This window comes from Vicugna pacos, unplaced genomic scaffold (genome assembly GCF_048564905.1).
Source record: "Vicugna pacos unplaced genomic scaffold, VicPac4 SAC-SAT, whole genome shotgun sequence".
Lineage (NCBI taxonomy): Eukaryota > Metazoa > Chordata > Mammalia > Artiodactyla > Camelidae > Vicugna > Vicugna pacos.
In genome coordinates, this window is record NW_027328721.1 from 19148021 (window position 1) to 19157709 (window position 9689).

The 9689-nt window shown below is 44.7% G+C and overlaps 1 protein-coding gene across 9 annotated transcripts in view; it reads right to left on the reverse strand.

The window, feature by feature from the left end:
* Nucleotides 1-3861, reverse strand: part of LOC107035129 (junction-mediating and -regulatory protein-like) — a 71230-nt gene extending 67369 nt beyond the window's left edge. For 7 of the 9 annotated variants that reach the window (XM_072956931.1, XM_072956930.1, XM_072956928.1 and 4 more), the window contains exons 1-2: nt 3084-3858; nt 1597-1731 (exon numbers count right to left, since the gene is read on the reverse strand). In XM_072956931.1, coding sequence (XP_072813032.1) covers nt 1597-1731; nt 3084-3119 — 171 coding nt within the window. In that variant the 5' untranslated portion in view covers nt 3120-3858. Of the gene's footprint in view, nt 1-1596; nt 1732-3083 lie in introns of all 9 variants that reach the window. The other 2 variants (XR_012067729.1, XR_012067728.1) reach the window with 2 other exon arrangements.
* Nucleotides 3862-9689: the final 5828 nt, after the last annotated feature.

Genomic DNA, 9689 nt, shown 5'->3' on the forward strand with positions numbered 1-9689 from the left:
GGGGCAGAATCGAATTTCAACGTGTGAACATTTAATCCATAATGCTCTTAAAGATGTTTTTCTTAAGAAGCCCATCTACCCTAGAGATGAAATGCCAGTGTCATAAACCACAGAAATTTCTACCATAGTTTTTGTTTTAAATAGCAATTTAAAACAAATTTGGTATGCAATTATTGGTAACATGTAGAATTTTCCTTTTGGCTTCTTAAAGTTTAAAACTTCTAGCTATGTAATTCCAGGATCATTTTTAATAAATGAATTTGTGATCTCTAGATGACTGGGTTTTAATTTGTTACATTATCATCGCAAAACACATCATATTAGTGACATTTTAAGCTCTTTTTTTAGACCCATGTGTAAGAATGATTAATTTCCCTTTTAAAACCACAAATTATTTTTTATTTAGTTTAAAACAATCTGAAACTTACAGAAAACTGCAACTAGAGTGTAAAGAACTTTTTTTTAATCTTGAACTCCCATTTGGGATTAAGTTACCAACCTGACTATAGTTCCCTGAGGCAGCTCCAACCCTAGCTCCCTTTCTCAGAGGTGGAAGGTGTGGAGACTTGGACTATACCTGGCCCGATCTGCACAATAACTCCTCCCCCACCCCACAACCCCCATCATCTGCATTTCTGTTGTTCTGGGTGGGGGCAGTTAAGGTCTTGGCCCCAAATTCTGGGCCAAAGGCAGAACTCATGCAAACTGTCCCCTGCCCCAGGAAGTGTAGTTTCTCAAGGCGGTGGGAGGAAAAAGGCACACCCGCAGCAGAGCAGGGGCAGCAGAGGGGAGTGACCCCAAATTTAAAGCCCTGAGGAGCGGGTCTGAGGACAGTCTCAGCCCTGCTGTCCCAAACATGAAACGAGCACCCAGGACTCACCTACCTTTGCCTCTGCATTTCGTGCTTTCCCAGAAGGTCTAAGGGGTGGACTTCAGCCCCCAGGCTGTCACATGACCCACTATGGTCACGTGATTCACGGACACCGGGGACAGTGGTTAGTGTCTTTTCACCTCTCTGAGCACAGGTTGGAGTGGCTGTTGTTTCCCAGGATGACCTGTTGGGTAGGAGCAGTCACCACTGCCCTGGTGGAGGCTCCGTGGCCTTCTCTGTGCTCCTGGGAGCAGCGCAGTGACAACAAGGTCACCAGAGCCTAAGCAGGAGTGACAGGTGTGGTGGGCCCACCCATGGCTTCCTGGGAAGTGCAGGTTAGCTCCCTTAAACCTTGTATTTCCTCACTACTCATCTCCTCTCTCTAACCTTCTCCTCTAATGTACTTTCAGCTTTCTGCTTTACAAGGGGAAGCCTGGGGAAAAAAAATAACTTATTGGATGGTTTCCAATTTGCACTTTCCATGTGTAAAGCCCAGTGTGGGCTTTGTGAGAGAAAAGCAAACCTGTGAGAAAGAACTCTGTTGTTATGATAAGGGACTGTGATCCACCATCTAGTGGACAAAAAATTGAAAATACACAAGCAGGTTTTCCTTTTCCCTTGTCTAGAAAAACAAGTGTCCCAGAAGCGCACAGCCTAGACCTAGGCTCCAGCCTTTGGCAGTGAGTAACCAAAAGCTATGACTGGAGCCCAGACTAGGTCCTTACCTCCTGGATGCGCTTCCTGGCCCTTCTGCTGCAGCTCGCTAAGGGTTCATAATACTCCCGGTCGTGGGTTTCCGTGAAGAATTCTTGGGAGAGGATCTTCCAGCCACAGGTGTCCAGGTCGTGGCCCAAGTAGACCTGAATTCGGTGATGGTAGGTAGTTAGATAGAAATGAGCATTGGGCAGGGGGAGAGGAAGGGGGAAGGAACAATCCAGGAAATAACAGTATGTATGCATTCAGGATTAGGGTTTCCAGAAATTTTTACTTTCTCTAAATGAGGGCCAGCAAAAGAAGCCAGTTAAAATCAAAATGCTGCGGCTGCATATAAGACAAGGACCCGGCATAACTTCAATCAATGCTCATTGTAATGTAATTAACATTACAGTCTGAGCCCCCTCCCATTGGTTTCTCTATGTGCTTCATGGGTAAAAACCTGCCCAAAAGGGGATGGGCATGCCAGAGCACAAGGAACCTGAGCTGTCAACCAGAGCATAAGGAACTTGAGTTGTCAATCAGCTTGTTCACTCAAAGAACCTGAGCCATTAATCAATCAATCAATCAATCAATCACACACACACACACACACACACACACACAATGCCCCTAGGCCAGGATACAAGACAGAAAATCAAAGGAGCAGCGCCATTTTTCCCCTCTTGGATTGGCCAGCTCCCAATTCTTGGGAATGTACTATTTTTTACTACCTTTTTATTTTACTAATAAAAATCTGACTTATATCACACTTTCTTTCTCTCGTTAAAAATTCTTTCTTTGAGGGGTGACTAAGAAACTAGGTAATTCTTATTTCCCTTTTCCCAGTAACAGTAACAGTGGCGATCTCCTGCTCAGTCACCTCCGGGACGCCCCCAAAGAGCACTGTCCACATGCCCAAGATCTCCTCGAGGAATACCAGCAAGCACGGCTCCAGCTGCGAGTTCACGGGGCTTGGCTGCTGGTGCACTGAGCGCAGATCCTGGAAGAAGTGCCCAGCCCAGCTTCACGCCTTGGCGGGGACTCCAGCTCCACGGCGGGCGTCCACTGCTTCGTGACCGAGAGTCCCAGGTATGCCGTATCCGCCTCATCCTCCCTCACCATTTCTAGCACCTCAATCTAGGTGACCATCCTGCAGGCGCTCACTACCCGCACTGAGGACACCTGGGCTTCCATAGGCGCCAAGAGGGCTTCCACAGCGGCACATCACTACCTGCAGATGTGCTCAGGATTGGGCTGGACTTGGCCCACACCAGGATCCAGTGAGGACTTCCCACCTCTTTTCCAGACAAACTTCAGGGCAGCAGGTCCCCTCAAAGGCTGCACATGCTCCATGGAGAGCTACCCTCCGTCCAGGACGGGAGGCTCTGGGCCCAGGGCTTCTGCCCTGAGTCACTGAGGCAGTGGCCTCAGGCCAACCCCTGCCTGCTGGGCTATACAGCCTGCAGGTCCTGTTGGACATGGGTGTGCCAGGCTTGGCGCCCCATCCCGCACCCACCTGACCGCTGGTGCCGCTCCTCTGCCTCTGGGCCATCCGGTTGTAGCAGGTTATGGCAAAACTGCCCTCAATCTCATTCCAGGAGATGATGAAGATGAACTTGTGCTTCTTCCGCTTGTAGAACACATGCAGCCGCCAGGCCACTCAGTCCAACTGGAGTCTCTCCTTGAGCGCCAAAAACATGGTGGCTCCAGAGCCAGGCCCCGGGGAAGGGGTCACCAGCCCTGCCCGCCAACGGACTCAGCCGCTGTCTATGCCGTGCAAACAGCACCCCCGCCCCCCACCGCTCACCCTCGCCAGGCGCCTTCAGCCATCCTAAAACGCTGGGGGTCTCTGCCTGCTTGCTCGCCCGCCTCTCTGCCCTCCGACCGCCCCCAACCCTTTGTGGCACAGCTCGCGGGAAAGAGAACACGCCCCCAGGAGCTCGTAGTTCACACGGTCACGTGCGAGGGTATCTGTTTACAAGCCCCGAGCTGCCGCAGCGCCTGGCGCCCGCGCTAGCCACCCCCTGGGGCGAGGCCACGGTGCTGCATCTGCGGGGCTCTGGAGGTGAGGCGCGGTTCCGTGGGACCAGGCAGGTGGTCGGGAACCGTGTGTGTGTCTCCAACGCTGGTACCAAGGCCGATCTCCCCGCCCCACCTCCTCCTCTTCCCGGCAGCCAGGAGCTGGCTTGAAGGAGGGTCATGTCTCCTAAACTTTGTGCCTCAGTATTGTCACAATGTCGCCAGTCGGCTGCTGACTTAGGCTCCACTGGGACGTAAACACAGACACTTGGCGCACTCCAGTGACGCGTAGCGGCGGCAGCGCGCGCAGCCGCCCGCGCCCGTTGGCCCCGCCCCCAGCACCCCCCGCCCCGCCCTCTGGCTGCTGCGAGCCCCTCCCTTCTTCCTTCCGCAGAGCCGCCTGCGGGCTGGAGCCGCCGATTGGCCGGCGGTGAGAGTGGCAGGTGCGCCCCGCGGTAGAGGCGGCCTCCGAATCCAGGAAAAGAGGAACAAAGGCGGAGGGACTGGGAAGTTTTGAACTCCATTTATTCAAAGGGACCCTCAAGTGTAAGTTTTCCTCCATTCACCGGGAGGGATAACTTCTAAGTTCAGAAAGTACTCCGTATCATATGAACTATGTGCTTTATTTTATTGAGACCCCCTAGGCTGTTGAATACTCTCCTAACATCTTTGTGATACAGTTTTTAAGATATGAAAGGAAGGTGTCTGAAGACAACTGAGTAGAACTCCGAAACAAAATAAAATTAAGTGAAAGTTAAAAAAAAAGAAACAGAGGAAGGAAGAAAGAAAATACAGAGAGACACCGCAAGCCCTACTCACCTCACAGCACCTCTGTGGTTTCCCGCTACCTCTCCTTTTTCTCCATCCTACAGTGGCATTTTACGATTATTTTCTTGGATTTTTACTTTATTTTTGCCATTGCTTCCTCTAAAAAAATAAAAACTTAATGCACGCTGGAGTTTCAGAGGACAGCATTTAGGATACTGAAAGGAAAATTGACAGCAGTTGAAATCATTGTTGGCAGACATACTTAAGGATCTCATCATGTCTGTCCTGAACTTCTCATTCAGCAAGTGTTTATTGAGATACAAATGTGTACAAGCCAGGAACTGTGCCCTATGATAAAGATGTGAAAAATAATGGAGCTGTTTTAAAGCTACTATTCACTGAGCACTTAAGTTGCGAGGAGCTGTACACACATTACTTCACTTAACACTTACAATCTACAAGAGAGTTCAATGAAATTTATATACTTGTTCCAATATGTGCTAAATGGGCTAGGACAGTCATAATCCCTGCCCCAGTAGAGTGTTTGGTCTTAGTGGAGCAGATAGATAAGTGATCTGACAATTGCAATTCTGTATGACAACAGCTACTGTAGGAGAGGTACATGTGGCTGAAAGACATTGGAGGCCACTTCAACCCCTGGGAGGATGGAGAAAGCTTCCTATAGGAAATAAAGGCTAAATTTGACCTAAAGCACCTAAAGGATGAGGCAGCAAAGGTTGATGAAGAGAAACCAGCCACTTTCAGTGAGAAAAATCCATGTGAATAGCTGCATAAAGTCTCTGTTATCCCCCAATTTTACAGACAGATAAAGTGAAGCACAGAAATTAAGTAACTTGCTTGAAGTCATGGCTGAACCAGAATTCAAAGCTTGTTTTCACTCCCTTGCTTATCCAACTTCCATTCTCTCATCCTTCCAGTGGTCTTTTGTCAATACTCTGAACCCTTGAACAACAGGGGTTGAACTGTGAAGGTCTATTTATACACAGATTTTTCCCCAGTAAATACATGGTGAGCAGATTCCTAACATCAACTGTCACAATGCAAAACCCAGGGCCTGCACCCAATTTCTGGATTTATTTAATTTGAACAGACCCGGGTACCATTGGCTAAAATGGAGGGTGAGTGCCCGTGAGGAAGGACTCTGTAATGACATAAGAATAATTATAAACATTCTACCTACCCTTCTACAAAGGGCCTTATGAGAAAACTACCAAATGCTTGTTGGACTTAAATGATGCCCAGATAAATAAAAAGGTCTTCAGGAGGCCCAGGCAGTTGTGCAAGTTTCTTGGAATATCAGGCCATGTGAACCAGCAGATCTGATGGTAGCTAGAAAGAGCTGTGCTGATTAAAGAGGAAAAAAAATGCTGGCCTGGTTCACATGTGGGTTAGGGTGGCATATTGATGGCAGCCATAAATGAACTGTTGTCACACTACAGCTGCACTCAGAGCTCGCCCTAAAGAACGCATCCCTAAAGGGAGATCCTTCCAGTGGGAAGAGCTCCAAACAGAACAACTCATATATTACATTATATGGAGGCAGAAGTGGCCTGAACTATGGATACGTATAGACTACTGGGAAGTAACAAATGACTTTTTGTCAGGGGCTTTGGTAAAGCAAGAAAAAAAAAAGAAAACAGAGACAAGGAAATCTGGGGAAAGAGGCAAGTGGATGGATATCTAGGGGCAGATATATAGCATTCAGACCATTATCTCGTGTTAGTGCCCACCAAAGAGCACTCTCTGAATAGAAGACTCTCAGCAATCAACTGGACAGCTTAGTTTGCTCTGTGAATGTGAACTATACTGCATCCTTAACCTTTAGAGGTCCCCTGTTTGGACGATTGGAGCATGAACAGATATGACAACATGGCTGGGAAGAGCCGTGGGCACAGCAGACCAGGCTCCCTCTCCCTAATGCAGATCTAGACACTGCTCCTTTCTGAGTGCCCAGCTTGTCAACAGTAGAGCCTGGTCCTGAGTCTGTGATATATTATCTCTCAAGGAGGCCAGCCAGCCATTTGCTGTCAGATTAACTTTATTGGATCCCTTCCACTCTAGAGATGGCAACAGTTCATCCTTGCTAGAATTTAAACCTACAATGGTAATGCATTTAATTCTCTGCCAGCAAAGCCTCCACCAGCACCATGAATTTGGGGCTTACAAAATGCCTTATTTATTGGCACAACATCCTCTACAACACTGTGTTTGAGGGATTAATTTATGACAAAACTTGTGAAACTAGGGGTGCATGAGCACAGATTCCACTGGGATTACCATCTGTCTCATCACCTAGAAGGAGTTGATCTGATATAGTGGTTGGATGAGCTGTTGATGGCTCAGCTCAAGTTTCAGGTTGGGGAAAGTGTGTGCTATGTGTGCTGTATCGATGGCTGACATATGGTGCTGTCCTGTCAGGAACCAGGAGGTGGGAGTACAAATGGCCCCATTTACCATTACTCCTAGTGACTCACCTTCAAAGTTTATGCTTCCTGTGTCTGAAGTTTTAGGCTCTGCTGGGTTGGAGGTCTTGGTTCCCAAGAAGGAAAACACTTCCACCAGAGGACAACATAAACATTCCACAGGATCTGACTATCATCTAGCCACTTTGGGCTCCTGATTCCAGTGATTGGCCTTCTCATTCCTGGATCAGCAAGCAAAAGAGAATTAATATGTTAATATATTTTCAAGATTAACTTGCCCTTATTAACGTGAAGAACCTGGGTCACTTCTGTATAGTGGAGGCAGGAAGGAATAGTCACAAACTTCACTGATGCACCGCCTGGTGTTTTGTATCAGGTGACAATGGTATCTTGGCATTTACAGCAACTATGTCCTCATGGAGGTAAAGCAAATCAAATCTAGATAAAGAAGGTCTGGCTCACTCTACCAGGCAGGCAACCTTAGATCAGCTGAGACACTGGCCAAAGATGAGAGAAATTTAGAATTAGTGGTGGGGAGGAGAGATGCTGACTCTCAGCAAGGCTTTGGGAGCAGCTGTGGCCACCGGGATGTTCCACAAACCCTCTTATGGAGATTGCAGTTGGCCAGCACCTGGAAGGAGACTTACGGGCAGATTAGAGCTAAGGGAGAGAAAAGGGGTCTGAGGAGTGCTAAGGTTCTAGTGCACCAGCACGCACTCTGAGCATCACTTAGCACCCTCCTGGCCCCGTGTCCTACTGCAGGCACCTGTCCTACTACCAATTCTTGGAGACTTTGACCAGCTTCCTGCAGGTGCAATTGGGAAGTCCCTTACTCTGGCTAAGGTGTGAGCCTCTCCTTTCCTTTCCTGGAAGCTTTCTGACAAGAAGTGCAGGATGCGGAATGTGCAGCCTACAAGTGCTTATGTGATAGACAAAGTCCAAGGGCCACTAAATCCATGGCAGGTGGAAGCCTGTGGGAAAAGCCTTCTCTTCATTTCCTGGCTTTGATGAGGCCTCCCGGAAAGCCTGTGGACTCCAGCACAGGTCGGCCATGGTCATTGTGATAACATAACCTTACTTCAGCATTTAATTCTTCCCTGTTTTCACCACCTTGTTCATTATTCCTACTCTTTGGGGTCACATTCCCAGATAAATTCCTTGTGAGAAGGCCTTTTTGGGAGGAATTCGTGTCAAGACAGTAGTCTTATTAACTAAGTTTAAGTAATGAATTCAAATCTTAGTATAAAATATTGCTGCCTTATTCATATGTACAGGATTAAGGAAAAATGATGGTTTTGTAAATTAAAATAATTCTTTCAACTTAGCCAAACTTTATTCAATTTCCATTTGAAAGCTAGTAGTCGGAGGAGTAAGTTTTTATATCAATGAAATGTTCATTTTACTGTATATAATGTGCACACATACACTTTGAGATTTATACACTGTGAATAAGAGGGATTTCTTATGCTTTGAAGTAGTATGAAATTGTCCAACACTCTTTCTATATTGTTGAATAATTGATAACGTTACATTCTCAAGGTAAATAAATATGAAAAGAAGGGAAATGATCTTCAGTAACAAGGTAAATGGAATTTGTAGCATTATTTCTGTTGATATTTATAATGTCAATTTACATTTCCACCATCAGAGGTCATGAAAGAAAAATGGTGAAAAGAAAATTTGAGCTTTGTTGAAAAAGCTGAAGTTTGAAATCTGAACTGTAACATTATTAGTTTTTTGGGGGTTTTTTTGTTTGTTTGTTTTTGCAAAGGAAGAGCCACAGTCTACTGAATTTTATTTGTAAAGGAAGAAAAATAATTTTTAACAGTAAAATTAACTGATAGATTACAAAAACATGAGGTTCTTATTTGACTTTGGTGCTTACAAATTTTAGTTTAAGAATAAAATTGTAAATGCAAAATGGTGATGACTGCTTGTCTTGGGAATATATAATATTTATTTCAGCTGGGTTTGTGGTATCTGTAATTGATGAAAATTTTCCCACTTATTAAAAAAGAAAGGAAATAAGTAAAATTAACACTTAGAAATATTTAGGAATACACTTCTTTGTGAAAATAATATCTACTTCATAAAGAATAGTAAAGTGTGTCTCAAAGTTTTCATTTGAGAAACTGACAATGCAAAGTGTATCAAATATCTTATTGATAATAAATTTTAATTTAAGTGTATACTATTGATATATATTTTGTTATTGGTAGCATGTGTTGATTTAAAACCTTTCTTGCTCTAAGTAAATGATTAGAAATAAAAAAGTAACAGTAAGTTAAAATCATTATTTGAGTTAAAAAAAGCACAGAAGTCATCATTTGTCATGACCCTTTTTGGGAGATAGTAATAATTTTAAAAAACCTTCTTATAAAATGAAGATATGTTTCTTATAACATGAAAATAATATGTTTGCATTATCATAGTTTCATACGTTTTCAAAAATTCTGTGACACATGAAATAAGGAAGCCACAAGAAGAAAACTGCTGTGTGAATTTACTTGTATGAGGTGTCTGGAGTAGACAGAGTAATAGAGACAGAAAGGAAAGTGGTGGGTCTGTGCATTATTTACTGGGTATGGGATTTCAGTTTTGCAAGATTTGAAAAGAGTTCTGAAGATTCTACAATAATGTACTTGTTATTAACATTACTGATCTGTACACCTAAAATAGTGAAGATAGTGAAATTCATGTTATGAGTATTTTACCACTGTTTTTAAATGGGAGATAAAAAATACTGTGCATATAATTTGACATCAGATAATCAAAATCCTGGTAGAAGGAAATTGTATTTGACTTACACAAGAAATTTAGATTAAAATGTGACACCATCCACCCAAAATTCCTAATTGATCCAAGAAGTGTAACAAAAGAATCCGCACCAT